Source organism: Camellia sinensis, chromosome 6 (genome assembly GCF_055761805.1).
Source record: "Camellia sinensis isolate YWXY chromosome 6, ASM5576180v1, whole genome shotgun sequence".
NCBI lineage: Eukaryota > Viridiplantae > Streptophyta > Magnoliopsida > Ericales > Theaceae > Camellia > Camellia sinensis.
Window position 1 is genome coordinate 183425205 of NC_138966.1, and position 27935 is coordinate 183453139.

The 27935-nt window shown below is 33.0% G+C and overlaps 1 protein-coding gene and 2 long non-coding RNA genes across 10 annotated transcripts; all 3 read left to right on the forward strand.

Annotated features, from left to right (window-relative positions):
* Positions 1-3032: 3032 nt before the first annotated feature.
* On the forward strand, positions 3033-5725 carry LOC114310900 (uncharacterized). Its single transcript, XR_003646319.2, has 3 exons — positions 3033-3586; positions 4460-4539; positions 5387-5725. It is a non-coding gene; the product is annotated as an uncharacterized LOC114310900 (long non-coding RNA).
* Positions 5726-7150: 1425 nt separating this feature from the next.
* LOC114270589 (uncharacterized) lies at positions 7151-11015 on the forward strand. 7 transcript variants are annotated; one of them, XR_014333628.1, is made up of 6 exons: positions 7151-7516; positions 7681-7966; positions 8477-8702; positions 8790-8865; positions 10534-10579; positions 10717-11015. It is a non-coding gene; the product is annotated as an uncharacterized LOC114270589 (long non-coding RNA). The 7 variants fall into 7 exon arrangements; XR_014333633.1 differs by having other exon boundaries at positions 8597-8702; positions 10534-10631; XR_014333630.1 differs by lacking the exons at positions 10534-10579; positions 10717-11015 and adding exons at positions 9205-9256; positions 9480-9735 and having other exon boundaries at positions 7152-7516; positions 8597-8702.
* Positions 11016-18778: 7763 nt separating this feature from the next.
* Positions 18779-27673, forward strand: LOC114264388 (ranBP2-type zinc finger protein At1g67325-like). 2 transcript variants are annotated; one of them, XM_082875629.1, is made up of 10 exons: positions 18779-19150; positions 20538-20674; positions 21183-21274; positions 21923-22038; positions 22567-22840; positions 23431-23507; positions 23983-24007; positions 24081-24232; positions 27197-27288; positions 27394-27673. In XM_082875629.1, the coding sequence occupies exons 4-9, from the start codon at positions 21997-21999 to the stop codon at positions 27248-27250; spliced, it is 624 nt and encodes a 207-aa protein (XP_082731755.1). In that variant the 5' UTR covers positions 18779-19150; positions 20538-20674; positions 21183-21274; positions 21923-21996; the 3' UTR covers positions 27251-27288; positions 27394-27673. The 2 variants fall into 2 exon arrangements, with proteins under 2 accessions (XP_082731755.1, XP_082731754.1); XM_082875628.1 differs by lacking the exons at positions 27197-27288; positions 27394-27673 and adding an exon at positions 25308-25544.
* Positions 27674-27935: the final 262 nt, after the last annotated feature.

Consider the following 27935-nt stretch of genomic DNA (forward strand, 5'->3'; position numbering starts at 1 on the left):
CCCCTTTCCTACTCCATACTTAGAAGCCACCACTTTTCGCCAAAACCTATCGTCCTCCAAAGCAAATTGCAGTGACTATTTCCCTAACAAGGTTCTATTAAAAGTCACCAACCGCCTCACCCCCAAACCCCTGCTTGCTTAGATTGACAAATTCGCCTCTAATCAACCAGATAATACCTAAATTCATCACCCCCACTACCCCATAGAAAATCCTTTGAAGCTTCTCCAACCGGTGCGCCACTGACACTGGAATAGCATGAACCGACATGAAGTAGGTTAGAATGCTGCTCAACACACTCTTAATCAGCGTCAATCGTCGGCCTTTTGACAAATACTGCTTCTTCTATCCCTCCAGACGACGCTGGACTCATTTCGCCACTCCATCCCATACCCCTTTCACCTTAAATAAAGCTTCTAACGACAAACCCAAATAAGATACTGGCAAAACGGACACGCTGCAACCCAAGACTGCAACTAAAACTGGTAGCTTGTCCACCTCCCCAACTGCAATGAGCTCTGACTTCCTCAAGCTTACCCGATGGCCTGATACTGCCTCAAAACATAACAAAGCACATCTCAAATGTCCCACCTGCTCCACTTCAGCCCTATAGAAAATCAGAGCATCATCTGCATATAATAGATAAGATACACCAATAGAAGCCTCAGACAATGATCCCACCACAAAGCCCTCCAATAGACCTCCACGCACAACTCTATCCAATAACCTACTCAACACCTCCATCACTAAAAGAAATAACAGAGGTGACAAAGGGTCCCCTTGCGGAAGGCCATAATGCGTCGAAAAAACCCCCGCTGGAGTCCCATTAATCAGAACAGACATCCGCACAATCAATACACAAAACTTGATCCATTGGCACCAAGTCTTCCCAAATCCCATACGGTCCAACACATACAGGAGGAAATCCCAATTAATGTTGTCATATTCCTTCTCAATATCCAATTAGCAGATCAAACCTGGGCGCTTTTGCCGAATCCGGGAATTCACACACTCATTGGCAACCAGTGCTGCATCCAAAATCTGTCTACCCCCTGCAAACGCGTTTTGAGACTCAAACGCCACAGCTGTCAAAACTTATCTAAGTCTATTTGCTAGAACTTTAGCCAATAATTTATAAACACTTCCCAACAAGCTAATAGGCCTAAAGTCCCGAACATCCTCAGCCCCCCCTTTCTTAGGGATCAAAACCAAAAAAGTTGCATTAAAACTTTTATCAAATTGACCAGACACAAAAAAAAAAAAAAAGCCTCCAATGTCGTCTCTTCCTCTGGGCTCCTCTCTCGACTTCGACTTTGACTCCGACTCATCAAGTCAGTGTTTCTTCTTCTTCTTCGCTCTTTGCTTTTTTTTTAAAAAATTTTTTTCCCTTTTTTTTGCTTCGCTGGTTGCTGGTTGCTTCTTCTTCAACTTCGACTCTCTCTCTTTTCTTCTTCTTCTTCGCTATTGACTTGCTCTGTTTGTTTGTTTTGTTTTTTTTTTGTGCTTCTTCTCCGACTTCAACTTCAACTCTCTCTCTCTCTCTCTCTCTCTTTCTCTTCATCATCTTCTTCTTCTTCTTCTTATTTGCTCTCTCTTTGAGTTGAGTCTCTGTTAGGAGAAAAAAAAAATACAAATAAGACTGTTAGTATTTTTTTTTTTTCCTTTGTTGTGCTGTTGGTCTGTTTTTTTTGCCTTTCTCTGTTAGGAAAAAAAAATTACAAATAATTAATTAATCACACATTACATTACTTTGAAATTATTTTTCATTTATTAAATTTGTTGTGTAGAAAATGATTAGTCTATCAATGTGCTGTAGAAAATGATTGGCTTTGAGAATTATTCTATAATTTGTCTTGATTATTTTTTATTTAAAAAAAAAACTTGTGTTAGTACTATAAATGATTAGTCTATGTTAATTTATCTATTTTTTTACTAAGATTGTATGCCTTGCTTCAATAAAACTCACATCTCGCCTTGCGCCTAAGCCCCGAGAGATTCAATAAAACTCACGTCTCACCTTGCACCTAACCCCCAAAACACTTTCAACGTCTTAGTGCGCTTGGAGCCTTTAAAAACACTACTATAAACATTCTTATATGGCTTGTCTGCAGATTCAGCCACCCCGCTATCACACTGACATGACTGTCAACATATAAAAAAGGTAATGCTTTCCTCAAATAATAATAATAACGATGTAGCCTATTGTGCTGTTTTCATTTCAAACTAAACATTCACCATTATAATTCATAATTTTAAAAATGTTACTATTACATCTTTTTAGAAAAAATTTCTGTCTATGAGACATGGTCCCATAAAAAAATTCAACAGTGCTACATTTACATAATTTCTTCTCTCACAATCTTTACAAATGAGGCAGCAAGCAAAATTTTTAAAATTGATTCACATTTCAATTAGTATAGAACTTGTATTATGTTTTACCATGTCATCTCTGTAGGGATTGTCATTACAATAAAATATACATTTGGCGACCAAAATTAGCAATTAAAAAAAATTTAGTTGCTAAAAGTTGTGGAATTGGCGATCAAAAACTTTTTTAGTCGCCAAAAGTATAATATTTAGTTACTAATTTTTTTAAAGTCGGGATATAATGATTATTGGCGACTAAAAAAAATTTTAGTAGCTAAAAATTACTAGAATTGGCGACAAAAAAATTATTTTAGTCGCTGTATGTTGAGTTTTAGTTACTAAAATCATTTAGTCCCTGAATGGAAAATAAAAAAAATATTTTTTTATCTTTGGTCGCCAAAAACTTATTTTCGGCGACAAAAAAAAATTTTAGTCACCGTATATCGAGTTTTGGCTACTAAAATCATTTAGTTGCCAAATAGAAATAAAAAAAGATTTTTTTATCTTTGACAACCAAAAGTTTGGTCGCAAAAAATTTATTTTTGGTGACAAAAAACTAAAATATTTGGATGGATTTTTCAAATTTTGGAGGGTTTTATAAATTAATTGGGGACAAAAAATTTAGTCGCTAATGGTGTAATATATGTATACTTGGTTCCCAAAGCACAAACCAGCCCCTCTCTCTGTCTCTATCTCCCTCTGCCTCTGCCTCTCCCTCTCCCTCTCCCTCTCCGCTGCTCCTCTCCGCCCTCTCCTTCACCTCCTCCCAACGCTACTCAAACCCTGACCCCATTTCCATTTCACTGTCGCCTTCGCCTGTTGACTCTCCGTCGTGTTGGTCAACAAATCCCAGGTTTTGGGTCAGGACAAGCCAGCCTTGATTCAACAGCGATTGTCGGAGATTTTGGGTTCTCGGAGACCGGGAAGTCAGTTCAATGACCCCAATTCGAGCGATGTGAAGCTCACGTTGAGTTCCAAGGAGGGACTCACTGTTTCCTTGAATGTTCATCGACAGTCTTGGTTGCTCACAACCGATTCTTCGCGGTTAAGCTTTCCGATCGGTGGTCGAAGCAGCAGCGAACTTCTAACCCCTACATTGTCGAGATTGCTGACTGTGATGATGTTGAAGTTTACATTGAGGCTCTAAGTTTGATGTATTGTAAGGATTTGAGGAAGAAGCTCATGAAGGAAGATGTCACCAGAGTACTTGGAATCTTGAAGGTACTAACACATTGTAGAGGAAACTATTAACTTTTGTTGAATTTGTAGATTTATATGTTTGTACCTATTTGTATGTGTACATGAAATGATGTGTATACGTCTGTGCCAATTTGCCTACATATATGTCTGTTTTTCTTGCCTTCAAACTATTTGATAAGATGTCTCTTAGGAAGTACTTAGTGTAAAACACCCTTTTGGACCCATCCCCCTATTTGGGATGGAGGACAAAGTCAAAGTTAAATAATTCTAATAATACATTTGATCACTAAGCAAAGCATGGCAAAGTGTAGAATTTTATCTAACGGTTCTGTCAGTGAAAATTGCTCTGAAACTTTTTTCCTTGCATCATTGGCTTGGCTAGTGGACTAGATGTCTATTATCTTTGTACTGTCATCAAATCAAATTTGTATGTCTTTATCTTGATTCAGTTGTGAAATTCTAACTATAATTTTGATATTTTTCCCTGCTGGTGCATCTTTCCTTTTGAATCTATCTCATTGAAGGGAGGACATTGATGTGAAATTCCCTAAAAGTTGCGGGATATTCGATTTTGTTTATGCAGATATTTGATTTGTTTGATGTGAAACGCAATGGGGTTATTGAGTTTGGAGAATTTGTTCGTTCATTAGGTGTTCGTTCTGAATTTGTTCGTTCATTAGGTGTATTTGATGTGTTCATTAGGTGTATTTGATGTGAAACGCAATGGGGTTATTGACTTCTATACTTATTTTTATATGTCCATTAAACTTGAAATTGCAAAAAAAAAATTAAAAAGTGCTACAATGTGTGTAAAATAAGTTACGAGTTTGCTATGGGAATTGTGGAAATGATAGTTAAATTTTCTCATTTGGGCTAAATTTTGTGTGAATTTAGGAGGGAGGTTGGTGTATCAGAACACCAAGAAGAGGGCCAGTGGACCCAAATGTCCTGTTACTGGAAAGCGAATCCAATGGGTATGTAGGCCTCTTGTTTATTTCATAACTGCTTTTGTATTATGCTATGCCATTTTGTGATTGTGCATAATTTTCTGATTTTGCTACTATGAAGTTAATTGGTCTTGTTGTGTTCCCTTTCCTTAGAATAATATACTTTGGTTGAGTCGTATTAACAATAGGGTTGATTTCTGTGTTAATAGGACTTGATGGAAATTTCATTGGAAAAGTAGGATTTATTGGGTATTTCCACAGTTCTATCGACAATTATTAGTTGTGGTGTCTAGTACAAAATGTTAGTTAATTAATAAACGTTTTAAAAATTAGTTTCAACCGAAATGAGAATGTTCAAGATAGATAAGAAGTGTTAACAAGAAAAGATAAATTGAAGATCTAAAATAAAATAAAAAGGGGGGGGGGGGGGGGGGGGGGGGCGGGGGGGGGGGGGGGGGGGTGGGGGGAGGTGACCAGTGGACAAGATTCCTGCTAAAGTGTGGTTTGAGGAGAACAAGATGTAAATAGGAGGAGAAAATCTAAAAACAGGAAAAAATTATTTGGTCCATGAGAAATCATAAATGTTTTAACCAAGGATATGGTTTTACATAGATCCAAGTGGGCAACTGAAGGTAATTGAGATTATGAACATCGAATTAAACTTTTAAGTTTTTGTTTTACTGTTAACTCGAGTGGTATCTCCTCCCCTCCCAAAGGGGAGGTGCAGCTCATATGGGGTTTGTAATCTGTTACAACATAACCATCCCATGATTCTGAATCAATAGACCTTCAGCACCAAAGCATTGTAGTCTTCCTTTTGTGTTTGGTATACAGCTATACTTTCTAATCTGAAACAAGAAGTTTGAATGTGCAGTTAATGTAGGCTGGATGAGCATTGAAGGCTTGGACTTTGAAGCAGAAGCAGAGCAGAAAAATGAACATATTCACCAGAATATTCAAATTACGTTCTGGAATTCCTGCCCTCATCTTTGTCGTGCTGAACAGGGTTGTGATGCCTCTAATCTTGAAATCCATTTTGCTCTGCGTTCCTTTGTGATTCTGTTGTGCTTTCTATTGTTCCCTTGGCAGTAATCAATCCTAATGTATTAACCTTCTGGATGGTTTTATCTACTTCCATTATCAGTATGCATGCATGTATGTATTCATCTAAGTTTTTGGCAAGTATTTCTAATCAAATTGAATTTTTTTTTAATATCCAGTTATCACAGATGTAGGGTCTCAACAATTCTCCAACTCTGTACTACTCGGCTGCCTTGCTAAAAACATGTGTTTCGACTAAATAGTTTGTAGCTAAAAAAAATAATATAAAATAAAAAACTTTTGGCGGCTAAAATTTTAGTAGCCAAATAAAAAAAATAGACTTTAGGTGACTAATTTTTAGTAGCTAAAAAAAATTATGCTTTAGGCGACTAAAACATTTAGTAGCTAAAAAAAATAAGATGAACAAAAAAATCTTTTTAGCTACTAAATAAATTAGTCGTGGAAAATAAATTTTGTTTTGGCGACTAGTGTTTTAGTCGCTGAAAATGCAATATCAATTTTTTTTTAAAAGCTTTTGGTGACTAAAAGATTGGTCACCAATTTAGTCTATCAACGACTAAAGTTTTTTTTGTCGCCAATACCTTTACTTTAGGCGACTACTTGTTTAGTTGCCAATACCTTTGCCGACTGTCTTTTCGCGACCAAGTCGGCGATCAAACTATTTAGGCGGGAAAATTTTTTGGCGACTAAAATATGACTTTTTGGCGACTAAAAATTTAGACGCCAAAAGTACAATTTCTTGTAGCGTGGAGGAAAAAATTATTTTTCAAAAAATTACACAAATCAATGCCATGTATCTGCATCAATAAGTCTTGCGAGATCATGATCCTCTTCCTACAAAAACAAGTGGTGGCCTTTTTTAGCATCGTTCTAATAGTTCGGCATTATCTAATCACGAGAAGAATTTTATCTCTTTTTTTGGCTATTTAAACATTTGATCTAATTTGTCTACCTCAGCACCATGCTATACAAAAGTTTTTTTTTCTCTTTCTAATACTACATTTGGATCTTGGATTTTCTTAACAAAAATATATGACAAATGAAAATCACTTATTCATATTTACTTGTAGATATTTAATATTTATGGATAATTAAACAAAACATCAAATCCATCTATTTGTTTCCTTAGCATTTTCCTAACCCAACTAATAAAGAAAAAAAAAAAAAACTTATTTTACTTTATTTTATTTTCATATCATTTTGTCTTCATAAATCCAAGATTTGAACACAGTAAATAAGAATAACGCAAACGAGACCAAAATAAAATTTAAAAACAAAACAAACCAAAATAGCTAAAATGTTCTACAGTTTCAAAATTTACGTAATATATAAAACAAGTATCTCTGGCCACCCTACTTTATTTTGTTACATGTATGCATGTTTGTATCACTACAAGAAAATAGTGATTTAGTGACTAATATTTAGAGACTAATTGAATTTAGTCTCTAAAAACCATTATTTAGGGACAAAAACAAATTTTAAAAGAAAATTATAAGAATACGCCTCATTTCTTTATGATAGGCCAAAAAAAATTATTTAGTGACTTTTAGGGACCAAAAAAATTAACACGTATGTTCACTTAGACACTTGACCCGCGTGTTTGAGGTGGGTAAAAGTTGGAGACGAATTAGTTTGGTTGCTAAAGGTTGTCAAATACGCGATATAAGAATTGATCTTCACTAGGACTTAATCGATCTCAGCTGTTTACTCTGTCTAAGACTCAATCGATCTTCAACTTCGATAGATCTTTAGCTTCAATCTGAATCGATCTTTGTGCCGCCTCATATCCGAATCGATCTTTACTTCAATCGGAATCCATCTTTGTACTGATCTCAACTTCAATCGATCTTACCTATTGTAACTTTAATCCGAATCGATTAAGATCTCAGCTTCAATCCGAATCGATCGTTGAAGATCTGAGTTCTTTGGCTTCAATCGAAAGGTAAATCAATGATTTTCTTGGCTGCTGAGATCTTGATCTTGATGCATAATTTTCTGAGATTTTCTATCATTTTTTTTTAGCTTCACACACACACACATATACATATACACAAATTCTGAGATCTTATATAATTTTTTCTTCATCTTCTTCAATTTTTTTTGCAGATATATATAAGTTTGAGTAAATGGATTTGGTTTCTAACAGAGATCGTAGTAATTTGGATTCAACAGCGATTTGGTGTGTTTTCAATCTCTCTCTCTCTCCACAGACACAGTATATATACATGTACATCATCATTCTTCTAGTTTAAAGTGAGCGATAGGAAAGCAGCTACACCATCATTCTTTTAGTCCATGGAGCACAATGAGTTGAAGTTTGATTCTCCATTGTAGGCTGGAAGAAAGCAGTTAAGCCACATGTAGTGATTATTATCTCAACTATTTTCATGGGGTGAGTTTAGTCATCCTATCTATATCCAACTTTTGTTGAATAAGAAGGGAACATCTATTAGATAATGTCAAATCATTTTATGACGTGAAAATGCACAATTGCACATTATTGAATAAGGTAGAAATCAGATTTCAAGTCCTTAGTGATATCGCCTCTTCATCATATAAACTGTTTGGTACAAATTGTTTTATATATAAATATATAGGTTGATATGCTGATTAATTATTATGCAAACCCCTATGCAATGCTCTGTACATGTTTGTTAATTTTTATTCTTTAGCTTACTGGTTTTTTACTCCGTCAATTCTCAATCTATATATACACACACACATACAGATACAGATTTTTAGTATTAGCTTATTAGTTTTTTACTCTGTCAATTCTCAATCTATAATAATATTTGCACTAGAATGTCTTCTTTTTAATCATAGAGAAGTGATGCCTTTACCGGTTTATCTTCCATTCATATTTTGTAAGCATGCTGACCATTGGAGATGTCCAAATTTTTAGTATTAGTTGAAATCCGTGAATGGTTATGACTTCAAATGACAGCCCTTGGAGGGGAGGGGGAAGTGTAACCCCAATGGTTATCTACTGTATTATTTCAATTCAAATCCTCTCTGCCCCTAGATCTCACGCTGCTGCAATAAGGATTGTAGGAGAATTACGTGCCCTGTTCTCTGTACACTTTTTATCTGGCAGCGCTTGAAAGTCAACCCAATTTTGTATATTGTAGGTATGTGTGGAGGTACAAGATTTAATTATTCTTTCTCCGGTATTTATTTCCTTCATATGAGTTGATATTTCAATTTTGCAATTGCAGGTTTATTACCGATTTCTGTCCAGTAGCTGAAATGGAGCTTTGGACCCTGTGAGATTACTGATAAATGATTGAGAAGGTATGTATAGGAAAGAAAATATTATGCCGTTTTTGTTCGAATTATCAACCCAAAAACCAAAAATAGTGATTAGTTCGTTTTTGTTCGAATTATCAATTTTCTTTGAAAGGCAAGGTTGGTTTTCTGTTTTTGGTTGTTTTGTTTCTAGATCTAAACACAACTTCATTACTTTTCTGAGGTTTGTTTGTGTTCTTACTCTTGTTTTTTCTTGCATTGATTACCAGTTCGAATTTAGACTCAACAAAGTTTTACTTCTCTTGAAGATCACTGCTTGATTTTTTTTACTAATTTTAAGTGTTTCAAATTGATCTTATCGTTTCATCGTCTTGACTGATTCAGATGGCTTCGACAATGCTCTCTCTTGCCTCAGCTTCGGCAGGATAATCGCAAGGTGCCATTAAGATCAATCCATAGGTTAATTTTACAAAATTTTCAATTTTGTGTGATTTTCTTTTCATTTTCCCTATGTTGGATGTTGAAAATGAAGTATAAAAAAATATATATGAATTTAATTTTGTATTACCTTTACTTCAGTTCAGTCCTTCTATTCTATTGCATCACAATTGTGAAGCTTATCTAAAATTTTTAAGCATGACTGTTTTTTCTTTCCTCAGCAACTAAACTAGAACATTAAGGCTATGTTCGGGAACATGCTAAATTAGCCAAAAAGGTAATCCACTCCCTCTAAGTAATCAATTTTAGGTTATTCTTTTCTTAGGTTGCAAGTGCCATCAAACATTCAAAAAGCTGGTTTTTATTTGGTAAGTAAAGTACTCTATCAGAACTCTACATTAGCTTATTAAGATGTATCACGTTTATTTTTTGTAGTTTTTTATATGGGATGCACCCCCCTTGATGTCTTTTTTTATATAATTATCTTTATTCATAAAAAATGTTTATTTTTCATAGTTTTATTATTCAAAATTACTGTGGCATCTGCATGTCCAAAATTAGGCCTTGGCGATCACCTTTTATTGGGATTTGATTTGTTTATATCAAAGTGCTAGTAATGCCATGTCTTCATTCATAAAAAATTCTTTGGAGATATTTTATGATGATGGTTTGGTCATTCTTTATCTGTTACTCTGTTTCATGTTGAACACTGACTTAATGAACTTTGTGAAGAATTGAGTGAACGTCTTCATTCTAACCTGGAGTAGAATAAGCAAATTGCACATACACTCACTTTGCATGCTAGAGCTTTCAAGGTAGTTACTTTTTCTTCTGATCCTCTCTTTCACATCTTAGATAAGCTTTCTGTTAACATTCATTCATGGCTCTGTTAACATTTGTTGTTATGCATAAGGGGTTTTGCCTAGTTCTACTCCATGATGTCTATTCCCATTTTTTTTATTTGTTACCTTCCCCAAGTTAGTATGTGAGATTTAGTTAACTAACTCCAAAATCCTATTTGTTCAGAATGATGAATAAATTACAGGCTCCTTTTATAGAGTATAGACCTTAATCTTGTTTGAGAATTTTCATCAGTGTTGGATATCACAGCTTTTATCTTATTTTTTAATTGACTTTATTGTATTTTTCTGGACAGATGATGATCATTATTCAGAATATGTCATTTCTAGCATTTGAATATCTAATGATTATGAGATGGATGGTCCCTTATTTTATTTAATTGCGCCTCGTGATCATGTTTATTCTATGTCCTAGGTATATGGCATATATTATGAACACTAATGATGAGGAGAAAGTTAAGGTATTTTTCGTGTGTCTAGTTTGCTTCAAATGCCTTAGTTAAGTGCTTCAAGGTTGATATCCAATTTTGGATTTCATATACATCTCTTTTACATTTTTGAACTTTGTTTACACTTCTGATTATTATCATGTGTGCAGGATTTTCATCCTTTCTCTATGGCTATAGACGGTGATAAGCTTTTGTGATCGTGGAACAACTAGGGCATGTTGCTCTTGTAACTGAACTTGTGAAGAGGTGGGTACGAGAGAAAGACAAAGTTGAAGTCGTCATAGAGTTCTAACTCATACAATGTTGAACTATTTTGATCTTATTTTGGGATTTAACTCATATAATGAACTATGTTGAAGTGAATTTGGATACTTAAAGTTTTGGTTTTTGTAATTTGTTTTTTGTATATACATGAATAGATTTGATCTTGTGAGTTTTTTTTATCTTTCTTTCTTTCTTTCTTTTTTTTTTTTTCCCCTATATACAGTGATAGATTTGGGCAGTGGATGTCAATTTGTAGCTATGAAATTGAATGTTTTCAAAATATTATTTCGAACCTTTAGCGACCAAATATATTTGTTGTTAAAAAGGTCACTATTTTGCTTTTTGCGACCAAATTGAGACATTTTGTGACAAAGTATTAGTGACAAAATATTTTAGTTTTGCAAAGTCAAACATTTTGTGACAATATAAAATTGGTCGCTAATTGTCATTTTTAGTGACATTTTCAAAAACTCGTCGCTAAAGACTTTTCTAGACGCACTTTTAGTGACTTTTTTAGTGACGAATTTAATTTTGTCACAAAAACTATTTAGAGACCAACATAATGGTTTTAGGGACCAAAATAATTGGTCGCCAAAAGTCTTATATGTTGTAGTGTATATAATAAAAACAAAGCCTAAACTCATTAAAAGTACAGGTAAAACTACATGCAACGCAAAGAATTTGGATGCATATGGTGATGCAATTAAAAGATTGTACAACTTAAAACTTTTCAATATGAATGTAAAAAGACAAAGTATGACCAGTGCACGAAACATCCGCTAAAGCAAGATCTGGGAACTCTAGGAAAATTGACTTTTTCGAGCAGGTGGCCTAGGCTCGAGATCACGGTTGATGTAGAGGAGGTAGAAACATGTTTAACAGGGCTGAGGTTTCCAACCATAACAGAGAACCATCACACAATCTTTCGCTGAGCTGCCCACTGTTGCCTTTATTTCTTCTGATTTTGCTATTGTCTGCAACCACAGATCTATTAAGTTATGCAGTCGCAAGCTGGGATGCAATGGCTGACCCTTCAATGAGATCTCCACCTGGGGGAAAAAAAAAACTATAGTAATCAGCAAATTTGCCAATAATGCTTCGATTATCAACTATACTATTATTGTTGTTGTTGTTAATCAATATGAATTGATTTCTTTAATTGGTGTTTGACAATACATGAGATTAGTCTTGCACAATACTCTAAATAGTGTACTTTGATACTAAGCCAATGTCAAATGTAGAAAATGAAAATTCTACTATGGAAAATAGAAGAAGCTAATGAATCAACTATAGACTGGAAAAGACATACTCACCCAAACAAACTTGCATAGACATCAGCATATACAAACTTATTTTCATAGGGAAGTGATTATGATTATGTAAGGTACCTCAGCTTGATGGCAGTCAAGATCCAGCCTATCTACAACGAACTTTTGGATGGATGAAACTGGTACATTTGCATCCCTATGGTGGGAACAAAAGGAAAACATGTCAATAATAACAAGAATTTTGCTTGCCGCTAACTAAAACAGTTCTTCTGGTAAACAGAATTCAAGACACGGTCATGGATTAGTTCTTCGACAATTTGTTTTGTAACAAAAATCTCATTTCAAGTATAGGGAAAAGTTTGACGGAAGGTTAGATCAAAGAAGTCAGAGAGAAAACTTACATGGAATAAAGCACCCAATATGGGATGCATAAGCTTTTCTTAATGCTATCTGTAAAAGGGACTTCTTTCAAATGCCACACAAATACAACCAGATGATCTATTTGCACTTAATGTGAACATTCCATGTGTTTTGGATGCTATTTGTACTTTGTTAAATAATTAAGACACCATCATTACTCCAAGAGGACGAAAATAATGCTTAGTGAACGTGTTCACAGTTGTAGCTCAGAGGAAGAAAAATAAGTTAATAGATTACAACACAGACAGGTGTTCTCTAGATCAGGGCAGAGTTTACTCAGTTTCAACTGGACCAAATAGCAATGCAGTATCTCTACACACAGATATCATGACTTAACTGATGCATATATCATGACTTAAGTGAAGCATATTAAGCAAAGTGGTGGTGCCAAGGGGACTTACTTTATCATCAAGTAGCAGGAGCGTAACTGTGGCAACGGTGCACACTATGGTCAGCCCTGCAGGTTAACGGAAAACAAAGGAAATTTTGATTAACATGGACCTCTATTCCAACCAAACGCATAAAGTTAGTTTGTATTTCTTGTTTTTCCTTTAAATTTGGTAATTTGGAGTAGAACACAAATTCACATGGCATAACAGTTATAGAAACAAAGGCACACACAAAAGAAAGAATAAGAGAGGGAGGGTAATAGCTTGAGTATTTCAATCATGTTGTTTATTCTATCTGTGATTTCAACACTTGTCTTTTGCTTAAGCGAAAATTATATCCAACTATCATACTAGTTACTGGTAAAAGTAGAAATCTGAAAATAATCAAGATACATTGTGGTTCTCAAACAGAGATAACACAGAAAAACTTCATATATATAGTCGAAGAAAATTATCATTAAGTTCATGTAAGCAGACCACCATTAGGTCATACAGCCCAATTACAGTAGCTGATCCAAGCAAATAACTGATATAATGTTAACATTTTGAAACACAATACAATCAAAAATTCAATGGGCCCAAAACGAAAAGAAAAAAAAAAATTGCTGTCCACAAGCTTTATAAATACTATCCGTACCTCAGAAGAATTGATCCTATCATGTCAGATCTTAGGACATTAATAGCTGATATGTATGACAGTCAATCATGAAAAATGCAAAATTACAATGATCCAAACACTGTATTTTAACAGAAACACATTTTGCAAAACCATCCACAGTATCTCTCCATTAAACAAGAACTGTACAGTATTAACTATCATATGGTTTATCCAAATCATGACACCCGGTTATCCAAAAAAATTCATTTTTATCCAAATCACCACATCATTGTCAAACAAAGAGTTGGATATATGAAAATAGAAATACAGTTGTGCAATAAACAGATGCATCTTTGCATAGTGACATCATTTTCAGCACTTACAACATAGTTGATTGACAACCTAATTTTACACAACACATAAGGATAGTCTACTAGACAACTCATCACCCATATTGCCCACATACTTCTCAAGTCCATGTTCCTTTAATTCTGAACATGACAGGCACTTCCTTGATAATAGTTATGAATTATCCGCATCATATTTCAGGGTTTGTTATGTACATTTTTAAGCAAGCTGTATCTACACTTCACAAAGTTCAGTACATGCAAAAACAACTGATCGATGTATCAAGTTCTAAATAGGAGTGTAACAAGAGTACAAGACCATCGTATTCGTACCTGAGTTTTTTCGATGGAGCGCAACCAAGATATACTTTGCATTCAGGACAGTTTCCCAACCCCTCTTCTGTAATCTTGCCATATATGCACTTCCTGCAAACTATTTCAAAATTACAAAAAATATATATTAGATATTTACATCTTTTATTACTATGAAACACATGCTCAGGTATAGCTACACATGTTATTTTAACTTGCATTCTCAAAAGATATTTGCATGTGATGCGTCTTTTGTGCAAATTGAAAATTGACCTCCCTAGAACCTCTTCACCATGCAACTATGCAGCAACTTCTAGAAAACCCCAAATGATTACAATGAAGTTGTCACAAAACCCACAACATAGAGTAGACATCTCACGTCCAAACAGAATTCTGACATTTTGGTGCACTTTCATGTAGTGAAAATATTTAAAAAGTGATCATGCCAATACTTTAATACAGCAATGTTAGGTATCATGAAAAACCTTTTATAAAAATAATCATGAAAGTTTTGTGGTTCTTGGATTACACTTAGAATAAAGCACTACACCCTAATCAAAGTAATCCAAGGATTATAAATCTTTCATTATCATTTTCATAAAAAAAATTTCATGATTCCTAACTTTTTCCTCATATATATATATATATAGATAGATAGATATATAAAACATCCAAAAGGGAACTCATGCTTATGGCATAGATATGCAAACCAACTAATTATCAATCATGTCCATTAACCCATATTGATTTGACACAACCACCCATCAAAATTATCAAAATTCTCTCTTGATTAACGTAGCACGTATAGTTACTATCAGATAAGTTCAACTCTAGCGTTGCTTACAACCCAAATAACAAGAGAAAACAGTAATCTAGCATTAATTTATCCTATTCATTCTTGTATGTAACCAAATAAAAAAACTGCAAAGTAGACAAGAAGAACAAGATCACAAAACGTAAAATTGAGCATTATTGTATATATCTAGCTAGCTAAGAACCATAAGTAAAAAAAAACGTAAAATAAGTCTACCCAAATCCAAAAAAAAAAAAAAAATCATAAAAGGAAAAATTAAGTTTTCTTGTATCTAGCTAACTGAGAACCAGAAAGTAAAAAATAACGTAAAATCAAGCCGACCCAGATCGAAAAGATGCGAAGCTGACAAGAACCAGATCACAAAAGGAGAAATTAAGCGATACCCATATCGGAGATGATGACTTGAACTGAGATAAATCAGATCAGAAAATGCGAAAGTGAGAATCGAATCGATGCGAAAATCAGAACAAGTAAGAGAAAAACAAGATACACAAAAGGAGATTGAGAGAAAGAGAGGGATAGAGAGGACTCACATGTGTGAAGACATTCAGTGATGGTGGTAGCATTTTTGAATAGCTTATTGCAGATGGGACATGTCATGCATGTTGCGATCCCTTCGCTGCGAACTGCGACAGCCTGACTGCTACTCGTCATCATCAACACCACTCCGCCGCCTCAATTTTGTTAAAAAAATTCTTCTCACTCACACACGAATAATCTGACGACAGTGACAGCTTCTTATACACGTACGCACCCTAGATTGCATTCTATATATAGACCTAATTACAGTAGCCAAGAAAATTCATGAGATTTTCCGTTCTTCACGAGAAAGCAAGAAAAAAGACTAAGAAAACCATCAACCCAGATACCACAGAACCAAAAAAGATAAAGAAAAAGAACCTCTAATCCCCTTACCCCTTTCTCTCTCTCTCTCTCTCTCTCTCTCTCTCTCTCTCTCTCTCTATAAACAAATCTTTGTTTTTCTCTCTATATACATCAATCCAGAGAGAGAAAGCGGTTTTAAGGTGAGATTCGGAGATGGGTTGGACTATTCGGAGAGAACCGACGTCGGTTTCATTGGATTTGGACAATGGAGGTTTATGGATGATGATAGACAGTGATGATCTGTCGTCTCACCACCATGAACTATATGCTACGACCGAGTTCGAGTAAATATATACATACATACATATTTATTATCCGGTCCATAGGTACTATTCGGCTAGGAAGTATAGAATACAAGTTACAATATAAGAAAATTTAAAAAAATAGGAGATATGATTACGATACAAGAGAATTTAATAAAAAAAAATAGAATATTGGTACAATTAAGATACGTTTATAAAAAAAATATTTTTAAAAAAATTATTAATCATTTACATGAGCTCAAAAATGTTCAAAAATCGAACTCTCATTTTATACTGCAAAATATTAATTTTTAAGAATTAAATATTAATTTGATTTGGTAGCTAATTTATTTCTTTTAATTTTTAATAAGTTTTATAAATATTTCATTTTAATATTAAGTCTAATATTTTTATATTACAATAATAGGACAATGATATTTAATTTAATTTAATTTTACTTCGTATTTACTTTCTATGTAGTTATAAGAATAAGTCAGTTTGACAAATTATATTATTTTAATTAACTATATTTTTCTCATTAAAAAAATAAGTAAAGGATTGAAAAAAAAAATTGTATTTATCCTCGCAATTATATTATATTTTTGACCAGCAAAACAAAAGATTTATTGATGAAATAGAAAATTATATGCAAAATAACATCAACAAATCAGGGAAGTGCACTAAACATCATAATTAACCTCAACAATCTCAACTAGATTGACACCGTAAAAAAAGCGCAATCATTTACTAACACTTGATCCAAAATTAGTGAGAAGCCAATCAAGTGCAACCAAAAGTAGAAAAGAAAAACAAGACAACAACACTGCAAAAACAACAATTAACATAACCCAGCAACATCAAAGAGCAGCACAATTGATACACCTCTTCACTAGCACCAAGCCAGTGAGACTACTACAAAAATAGTTAAAGATCACACTTTAACAAAAAAAAAGATCTCATTTTTATTGGAAGTGTGATAAAAAAAATTAGATTGATATTTTAATCACACTTTATTTGATTGAGTGTGATAATATTTATTTTTTATGTCACTTTTCAATTAAGTGTGATTATATATATATATTTTTAATCACACCTTCTAATTAAAGTGTGATTATATATACACTACTACTTTTTAATCACACTTTTTAAACAAGTGTGATTATATATATATTTTTTAATCACACATTCTAATTAAAGTGTGATTATTTATATATTTTTTAATTACACTTTCTAATTAAAGTGTGATTATATATACACTACTACTTTTTAATCACACTTTTTAAATAAGTGTGATTATATATATATTTTTTAATCACACATTCTAATTAAAGTGTGATTATTTATATATATTTTTAATCACACATTCTAATTAAAGTGTGATTATATATACACTATTACTTTTTAATCACACTTTTTAACTAAGTGTGATTATTTATATATTTTTTAATCACACATTCTAATTAAAGTGTGATTATTTATATATTTTTTAATCACACAATGTAATTAAAATGTGATTATATATACATTACTACTTTTTAATCACACTTTTTAAATAAGTGTGATTATATATATATATATATATATATATATATTTAATCACACTTCTTAAATAGGTGTGATTGTATAAAATATTTCAAATTGGTTTTTATATAAAATATAAAATTTCCAAATTTTTAATCACACTTAATCTAATTTAGTGTGATAATATTTATTTTTTATGTCACTTTCTAATTAAATGTGACTATATATATATATATATATATAGGGTAAATTACACTGATATCCCCTAAGATTTATGTTTATTACAATTCCCCCTTCACGTTTAGGAATTACATCTCCCTCCCTGAGGTTTAAAGTTTCATTACAAATTCCCCCCTTAGCAATTTAATTTTTTTAAATACTAATTTTGCCCTTACTGGGTAAATTACATTGACACCCCTTACATTTTAGAAATTACAATCTCCTCCCTAAGGTTTAAAGTAGTATTACTAATTTCCCCCTCGGTTAGTATTAGTTGGAAAAAAAATTCATTGAAAAAAAATTAATTGGAAAAAAAATTATTTGGAAAAAAATTAATTGAAAAAAAATTTATTACAAAAGTAGTTAAAGATCACACTTTGACAAAAAAAAAAAAGATCTCACTTTTATTGGAAGTGTGATAAAAAAAATTAGATTGATATTTTAATCACACTTAATTTAATTGAGTGTGATAATATTTATTTTTTATGTCACTTTTCAATTAAGTGTGATTATATATATATTTTTTAATCACACTTTCTAATTAAAGTATGCTTATATATACACTACTACTTTTTAATCACACTTTTTAAACAAGTGTGATTATATATATATATATATTTTTTTTTTTAATCACACATTCTAATTAAAGTGTGATTATTTATATATTTTTTAATCACACCTTCTAATTAAAGTGTGATTATATATACACTACTACTTTTTAATCACACTTTTTAAATAAGTGTGATTATATATATATATATATGTTTTAATCGCACATTTTAATTAAAGTGTGATTATTTATATATTTTTTAATTACACATTCTAATTAAAAAATAAGTATGAGTTTTAATCACACTCCCTAAATAAGTATGGTTGTATAAAATATTTCAATTTAATTTTTATATAAAATATATAATTCCCAAAACCCTTTCACTTTCTCTCCATCGTACCATCTCCTCTCTCTCTCTCTCTCTCTCTCTCTCTCAGGTCTCTGCAAAAACTCTTCAAACCCCTACCCTCTCTCTCCATCAGACGCCAAATCCCAAACCCTCCTCTCTTTCTTTTGCAAAAACTCTTCAAAACCCTCACTCTCTTTCTTCTTTAGACCCCAAATCCCAAACCCAAACCCCAACCGGCATAACAATGAGTGAGAAGGAGAAGATGGACAAAGAAAATACACACAGACAGAGCTCTGAACCAGAAGAAAAGAACAAAGAAAGAGAAGTAACGACGGAGAGAGAAGATGGCCGAAAGGAGACGGAAGAGACGAATGCACGCAAAGAACACTTCCACCCTTCAACCAGGTTTGTAGATTCAAACTAGGGTTTTGATTTGGGGATTTTCACTAAAAAATCAAGGTTTTGATTGAACAATTCCAAAATTATGTAAAATTAGTGAACCTTAAGGAACTCTAGTTTCTTGAATTAATTCTGAAAGCATGTGATTATATTGTTTTAGATTGTGAATTTTTCTCTTTTTTTATAAACTTCTTGAATCTGAGTTGGGAAAAATATCTTCAATGTCAATTGCTTATTGTGAAATTGGGTTCTTTAATGGGTTGAACACAAATTTTTTTTTTATTTTTTTTTAAATTTGTTATTCTAAAACAATTGATGTTCTGTTACAAAAATTAGGATACTTTAACTTAGTTGTGATTGTATAAAAAAAATTTATAAAAAAAAAATTATTGAATCTAAAATTAGAGAACCCTAAGGGAATTCCAAGTTCTTGAACTAATTTTGAAAGCATGTGATTGTATAAAAATTAGTTTCTTGAATTAATTTTTTTTTTCTTTGGTTTAAGTTCATTTTAATTTGCAGCGAGTTGAAAAATTAGCTTAAGTGGTTAATGCATGTTAGTTGAAAATTCTGCTTCAATAGTTCTTGCTTATGAGTACATAATTTATTTGCTACTAATTTTCTTCACAAATCTCTGTCTCTCAAATTATTATTTTTGTTGTGAAATTATTATGTTTCTTATTTTCATTTGGACATGGACAATTAGGAATTTAGATTATTGCCATTGATTGATTGTTGTAGCTCCATTTAAAAAAATAAATTGGTACAGACACACTTTGGTTATACCTTAATGGGACAGTTGTTTTGGATAAAACTAAAACCTATATCACAAGTATTCTTGAAAGGGAAGATATGTACATTTAACAATATTTACTTGCTCTACATCTCTGATCTATTAAAAAGTTTAGCAATGAAACTCAAATCCATTTGCCTGGACTCAGCTAATAGTGTCCTTTCTCCTCATTATCTAATGTTATTCTCCATGAAGTCAGCCTGTGTATTTGTAACCACTTGATACATTCTCTTTTTTCAAGTTCTCTATTCTTTCTTTTTTTAAAGCTTTGCATTAATAAATAGGTGGGGATTGTTGGAAAAATGCTTAAGCTCCAGACCTAAAAACCACTTCATAAGCATGTGGTGGTTGTAAAACAGAGTGAGTGAGGAATGTCTAAAGATGAAATTTCATGGTCAAATTCAACTTTGTCTGCTTGGCTGACTATATCATAAATGTTCATATTGTCACTTCTTTTAGCTCTCAACTAGGTAGATGAAAAATGTTTATCTTTAGCAAATTTCTTTTTTCTTTAAAATTTACAGAGATATGGAAGCCTTTTCTTATAATAATGTTTTCTTTTCTATTATTTTTCTTACTTGGTTTCTTGTGGTTTAACAGGTCATAGGGAATTACTAGTTTCAATTCGTTTCAACAAACCTGGATGGCAATGGTCAGGATGCTTTTTACCAGATCATCTGAGTGATACTCAGGTGAAAATGCAGAATCATGTTTCTGGTGCAGTCAGTATGATACGTGTAAGTACCACATTATGTTGAATTAGCATGTGGATCATTGGAAACAGTGAGTAGAAGCTCAACGATGAAGAGATGCAGATCTGCTCTCTCTTCGATCAGATCTGTTCTCTCTCTCTCTCTCTCTCTCTCTCTCTCTACAATCTGCTAACATGGTAATATCAGATCTGCTTTGTCTCTCTCTAGTCCATTATTTTGCCTTTTTTTGAAATCTCATTTTGACATTTCTTGCTTTCTAACTCTTCTAATAATCATTTTGGTGTAGTTCCCATGTAAATTGATAAACTTGCATCTTGGTATGTTTTCTGAGTTTCCTTGTTTTTCAAGCTGCTACACATGGGTGGTCCTATTATTATTATTCCCCCTTTTTGTTCAAAAATGTAGCTAGAATCATGTGTAGACACAGAATCATGTGTAGACTGAATACCACTTTGATTTTATGCAGTTGAATCCATTGATTGTCTTTTTAAGTTGTTTATTTATTTATTTTTTTTTAATTTTTTTATTTCAGATGAAGCATGCTGCATTGATGTGAAAATCCTATCAAGGTGCCTGGAAGCAGAGTTGACAGTTTGTTGCTGCTCTTTCAGCAGAGACAAAGAGGTTATATATGTTGACATTAAATACATGTTTAGTACGAAAATACACAAAACATTGCTCTTATAACCACCACTTATGGGTTCAGCCTTATAGAAATTAACAAATAAATTATGTGTTCTCCCCTTTGTATGCATATATGTATCCATTTGTGCTAAATGATGTATAGATATATGTGTTCTCCCCTTTGTACTGCTAAGTTGATATAATTTCTCTTTTTGGAGGGGGGGTTGGGGGAATTTGTTTCAAGAATTTTGGATAGTGGGCAGAGATATGCCAAGAGGTAATGAATTTGTTCACTAATTTTTAATTTCTCACGTTTCTAAATCTATTAAGACATGATGTGATTTGGTGTTGGAAATTAGTGAATAATTGTAGCTTTTAATTGTTTTATTAACAAAACAATTGATGTGTTCTAATTGATGTTTTGATGCTGATCCAAACGCAAGTAAAAGCTTTGTTTGTGCACATAATCTTTTCATGTTTTTTGCTTAGGTCCATGTGGTGCTTGTTATCATGCTTTGTGAAATTGACTCCTGAAAGATGGAATAATTATCAAATTTTTTTTACTCCTTATATCAATAATTGGCTCTGATATATATCATTTCAGAAGTTATGATTGCGACCCATTTGTTAATTCCTTTATGTTTGTAGGCAGTTGCAAGGAAGATGACTGGACCTGCCCTAGCTGTGGAAATGTCAAATTTTCATTTAGGACGACTTGCAATATGCACAACCGTACTCAATCGAGGCCAGCAGATTACAACTCAGTAAGATCTGAAATTCGATGTGATATTAACCACCCATGAATCAGTTAACTCACTTAAAGTTCCTTATAGGAGTTGTGTAGAGATTCATGTTATAATATGCATGTGTCATTTTTGATAAGTACTTTAATTTTGCATATTTATCCAGATCTGTTATTTAATAGGCAACTTAATGCTTTCACAGTGGTCTTTGTAAGATTAAAAGTTCTCTTTTAAGTCACAATGGCAGACATTTTAATTATATGTGTGAACATTACCCTGAACGTATTTATGAGGTCTTTTAGTTATATCTGGCTTGTTGGTTGCTTTAATTCTCATTAATGTCCTGTCTGGTCGAAGTTTTCATTTTATCAGCTCTTTAGTCTGTATGTACTTTCATCACATCATCCTTGCTTGCCATCTTCATTTTGCTTTATCATGGTTGATCAACATGGTTCATGGTTTGGTGGTGTTTTGCAGCTAATTTATTTTTTCTGTCTACTATATTATTGAATTCTTTAAACCAATTTTTTTTTTCTTCTTATCTTTCAGAAATCTGCTGCAAAACCCATACAACCCATGCATGTCTACTCATCCTCAGCTCCCTATATAGGCTCTGGTGCACCCTCCTCGATGTATATGGGTGTGCCACCTTATGGATCTTCTCTCTTCAATGGATCATCTATGTCTCCTTATGATGTTCCATTTTCTGGGGGTTCTGCCTATCCTTACAACTACGGCAGCCGCCTTTCTGGAGGCAGCCCGTATAGACCCCTGCATATAGCTTGTCCAACACCTTATTCTAGTGGATCTATGATAGGAAATGGTATGTGTTTCTCTTGTGCTTCTTATTGGTTGCATGATTTAAAAAAAAAAAAAAAAAAAATTCTATAAAGCCTGTTTTCGTTGTATCAGTTTCTAATTACCTTTTTTATTCCCCTTACTGGTTAACTATTCTGTCATTATGTATCCCTTTATCTACTCTACTTTTTTCCTTAGAGGTAACTTTTGTGAATCTTTATCTCTTTTTATAGGCTTCATAGGAGAGCTCTATATTGGTGTAGGCCTGTGATTAGTTATGTATGCTTTTTGGTAAATAGAGATTTTTAATGTAGTTTATTTTATTTAGAAAAACCTGCACCCCTATACCCATCCACCCACATACGTGAGAAAAAGGTGATTTTTAGTATTAGAAATTTTTTACGGTTTATTGAGCATATAAAGATATGATAATCGGCTTATGATTCTTGAAGGCTGGTGCATTCTACAGTCTTACTTATTCAGTATCTTCAGCTGATGCCCATTTGGTCTCTTTTTTTTTCTTTCTTTTTTTTTTTTGATTTGCATTTGGCTTTTGTTTTGGTGTAGCATTTATGAGGTTGTGTTTTTATTTATTGTTATTTTTGTTTGTTTTAGGCAGGATGTACGGTATGCCACCCCTGATGGACTGCTATGGCTTGGGTATGGGTATGGCCATGGGCCATGCTGACATGGTATGTGCAAAATGCCCATGTCTAGAGCTGTTTACTAATTAATTTATTTGCAAGGAAGCATAGTACTACAGAATAACGTACATGATGCCCGCATAATCATGTTTAAGTTCACAAATATTTTCAAAACCTTACTCTTTCTCTATGTGATGGTTTGGGAAAATTTTCTCTGAACTCCTCTCCTTCTCTACCTAGGTTCCCATTATTTGTTTTGGTACATGAATTATTGAAAGCGCTCTCACCTCTTAGTATATTTTCTTGTATTAGATGTTTGGTGGAGCGAGCTCATGACTGAATTTTTTTCTGTCGGGCCCAAGGCCTGGATTTTTTCCAAATGATAAATATCAAAAGAAAGGTGCAGATTTTGCCATATCTAGGCTGTTTTTGAACTTCTGACCAATGATTTGACTTGATGCTATCTCTTTATGTACTAACTTGTATCTCTGTGTCTTCGAACATTACTTTGTTGAATATGCAGGCTGCGAAATCTGATTCCAATTCTAGTAAGTCCTTTTAAACCTTCCTTGTGGTTGGCTGCAATTTCTTAGCACGATACTTATAGAACTCGTCTTTCAGAACATAAGATGCTCGATGGGAGCTGGAAGTGTGAGAAATGCAATAACATAAACTACCCTTTTAGGACCAAATGTAACAGACAAAACTGTGGGGCCGATAAACCATCTGAGGGACAAAAATCCCCTTCAGAACCAGCAGATGAAAACGATCAGGTCTGTCATGAGATACATTTACTTACTATATCCATTTGTTGCTTGAAATTTCCATTAAGATTGTTAACCATCTATGTGTATAGCACAAACAAAAAAAGTATTAAAGTTCACGATATATCTTTAGTTAATGATCTTTTGGTGGAACTACTATTTTCCCCTCTTGCTCGTCTTGGTTAGATCTTGTAGTGGTTGCATCTGTGATTTTCCTATTTTGATATTTGCTGCTTCTACCTCCTTGAGCATTTATTAATTTTGCAATTGTCTAATTTTTCAGTGAGTTCTATAGGAAATGTTTGTGGGTTGAGAAAGGTCCAGAGTCGGCGTCGTCCAGCTATGCTCATTATGGGTGTCTGAAAGTCAGTCATGTCGTCGTATTGCCACACTTGTCAAGTTTATTCTTCCTTCTCATGATTTGTGTCGAGGTGTATTAATAAACTGGGATTTGGTATTTTTGGTCTAGTATGAATCTTTATTCATATTATGCATTGTGTCTACCAGTTTTGTCTGGTAAGAATTTTAAGGGAGGTTATCATTACTTTTTAGGACAGGATTTTGCCTATCCGTTTTAATGGGTTTGTTGACAAATATGCATAACATTGAGCTGTGTATGCTATATATAAACTATATATAAGTGTAGGTCTTAACTGCATTCTTCCTCTTTCAGGATTGTAATTAGGTATCTGTATCTTACAAAATTTGGGGACTAGGAAAGTGTAGTCAGTCAACTAAGTTGGGGTTTGACAATTGTTTTTTTTTTTGGTAGTTTTTTTTCCTCCCTTTTTTTGCTGGATATAGAAATAATGGAGATAGATATCGAGTTGGACTTTGGATGTCGAGAGTAGTGTATATTCCAACTTTATAGCAAGGATGTAGTAATAGAACCAGATGCCCTTGATTATTGAAATATTGCACTACTTGAACAATTCTAACATGAAAAATTGATGGGAAATTGATGTGAAAACCGTGCTTCTTAGATAGCCAATTTAATGTCAACTAAATCAATCAGTTCTCTAGTCACCTCAAGTAAGAATTTTGGTTCTTGATGAAGCCATTGCTTCAATTGATTCACCTACAGATAATCTTATCCAGAAGATCATCTGAACAGAGTTTAGGGACTGCACTGTGTGCACTATTGCTCATCGTATCCCAACTGTTATTGACAGCGATCTAGTTCTGGTCCTCAGTGATGGTGCGTACACTAATACTTCCCATTTCTTCTTCCATTTAGTGGACATAAGTGTTGCTGCAATCTGTAGAAATTTTTCCTAAGAATTTTAGTATAATCTGCATTTGGTAATGTTATTAATTTTCATGAGTATCCAAAAAAAATTCATTTCTTTTTCTTTTAATCTTTTGACAAGATAAATTAAATTAGTAAAAGGCTCTAGAAGAGGAAGCCGCCCTTGTAGATCTGTAGGAACAATATCAACACCCACAACTCTATAGATATGTTACGATGAATAATTCCCTGACTCTGCATCTTCTTTTTCACTAGTAACACCTACTAACCACAATGTGTTTGCATTGAATAAAATTTTCCAAGATTCATCAAATTTTTTTGATGTTCTTGAAATGATGGAAACTCGAGGAGATTATGGTATACAAGAGTATATATCTAATCTTGATCCTCAGGATATGCAGGTGAATATGTATCTTGATTAAGAGTTAACTTTTAGAATGTAAATAAGGGTTTGAGAGAGTTGTTGGTCTTCGAAGTCAAAGTCTTAGGTTTGATATTTTACACTGTAAAAATATTAGAGAGTTTTGCTTCTCATTTCTCAACTTTACTATGATGGTGTGGCAAGTATTATCTAAAAATGATTCTCTCTCTTTGGCTCACGGTAATTGCTGGAAGTTGAATGAAGGCTGTTGCTTCTTGATCCTCTTGTGACTTGTCCCATCAAATTTATTAACATAATGTTTCTACAACTCCAAGGTTGTTTGTACAGTCAATCTTTATTTTTATTTTCATCTCTCTCTCTGAAGTATCTAAGTATCAAATTCATTTATAAGTCATTCCATTACAATTCTGTTTTCATTTTTCTTTTCCCTTTTCACTTCTATGAATTTATGCATTTGAAATACCTAGAATTTATTAGATTTGAAATCAAGCTTTGTCTGTCGATGAGATCATAAAAGGGATGGCGTCATTGGGCCTTAGGTAGATATGTTATTGGGTGCTACTACTTATCTTGGGGATTTGACCGTGGCTTAAAGAACTCATTTTGGAACAAAATAAACTTCAAGTTAGGAAGTTGTGTAAATGAGAAGTTTGGCAATGCTGATGCATATGTGCACTTCAAACTGTCTTTGAAACAAATTTAATACCTATGATGTTTCATGTTAAGATGTTTGTTTTGTGTCCCCACGTCTAATGTGTCCAATTCCTCCAGCTTATCCGACATGTGTTCAGGGCATGTTCATGTCTAACAAGTGTCCGACATCGTGACCGCCATAGCGGTGTCCATGCTTCATAGGCTAAGAAGCACGGCATAAACACTACATAGATGTGTCGACAGGAATATTATCAGACAATGTCGGACATGACACGTGGATGACACACAAAAATATATAGATTTGAATATTTATTATATATTATATATAGTGTAAGCAATTATTATATGTTATGTATATGAATATTTAATTATTTTTTTACAACAAAATGCAATGCAACACTAATTTTCAAAGTCTGAAGGATGAGAATAGGCATAAATTTATATATATATATTTTTATCATTATATTCCAAATTATTTTATTCTCTCCCTCTCTCTCCCTCTCTCTCTCTCTATGCATATGTCTGTGTTACTCTTGGGAAACTGAAAGCTTTGTGATTGGGTATTTTTGGCTGTTCATGTGGATGTTCTAAATTCTTATGTGATTATGATATCCATTTTGCACAACTTCCCCACCCTAGTTTACATGATAGAACTCTTATAATTGGTTTGAATATCTGTTTGTTTCAGGATCCCTGCTTCTACACTTGCTTCTCACCCATTGGTGCTAACAGCTCTCTCTAGCTTGAATTCTGATATCCTTTCAGAGGCATCCGTGAATGGTACAATGATTGACACAAACTAATTTTTATATATGGTCGCACTATGATAGATTTTTCAACCATTCAAGTTTAATGAAGTTGTGTTAATGGAATTGGATGATTCAGTTATATAATCATCATTTTGGTGAAGATGATTGATGACTTGATGAAGCTGAAGAGAGCTATGGATGAAGTTATTTTCAGAGAATTTGGAGAGCACACTGAATATTATTATTTTTATGATTTTGTATTGTCATATTGTATTTAAAGGGGTTTTATAAGTTTTATAAGTTTTTTCATTTTTTAATATATGTAAGCACAGATAATTTTTTTTATTTAATTCCTTTGTATATAGTTTTGAATATTTAATTTCCATTTATGAAATATATGACGTTATTCTATTCAATATGTGGTTATGATTTAAAATATAGTATATAGTGTGTATTACATTATTCAAATGTGCATACAAAAATAATATTGATTATTTTTCAAATATGTAGCACCTTTTTTTTATCACAGATTTTATTAGTTATTAATCACACTTAAAAAATGTGATCTAAATGTTATTAATCACACTTAAAAGATGTGATGTAAATATTTTTAATCACACTTAAAAGGTGTGATCTAAATGTTATAAAAATGATCATTTTTAATCACACTTCCAAAGA

What these genes read in the sequence shown, in the direction of transcription:
- LOC114264388 (XM_082875628.1), top strand. Translation starts at nt 21,997, where the DNA reads ATGCACAACCGTACTCAATCGAGGCCAGCAGATTACAACTCA. An exon ending in TGGATCTATGATAGGAAATG is followed by an intron (nt 22,841 to 23,430) that starts GTATGTGTTTCT and finishes TGTTTGTTTTAG; the next exon opens with GCAGGATGTACGGTATGCCA. An exon ending in CAGCAGATGAAAACGATCAG is followed by an intron (nt 24,233 to 25,307) that starts GTCTGTCATGAG and finishes ATTCACCTACAG; the next exon opens with ATAATCTTATCCAGAAGATC.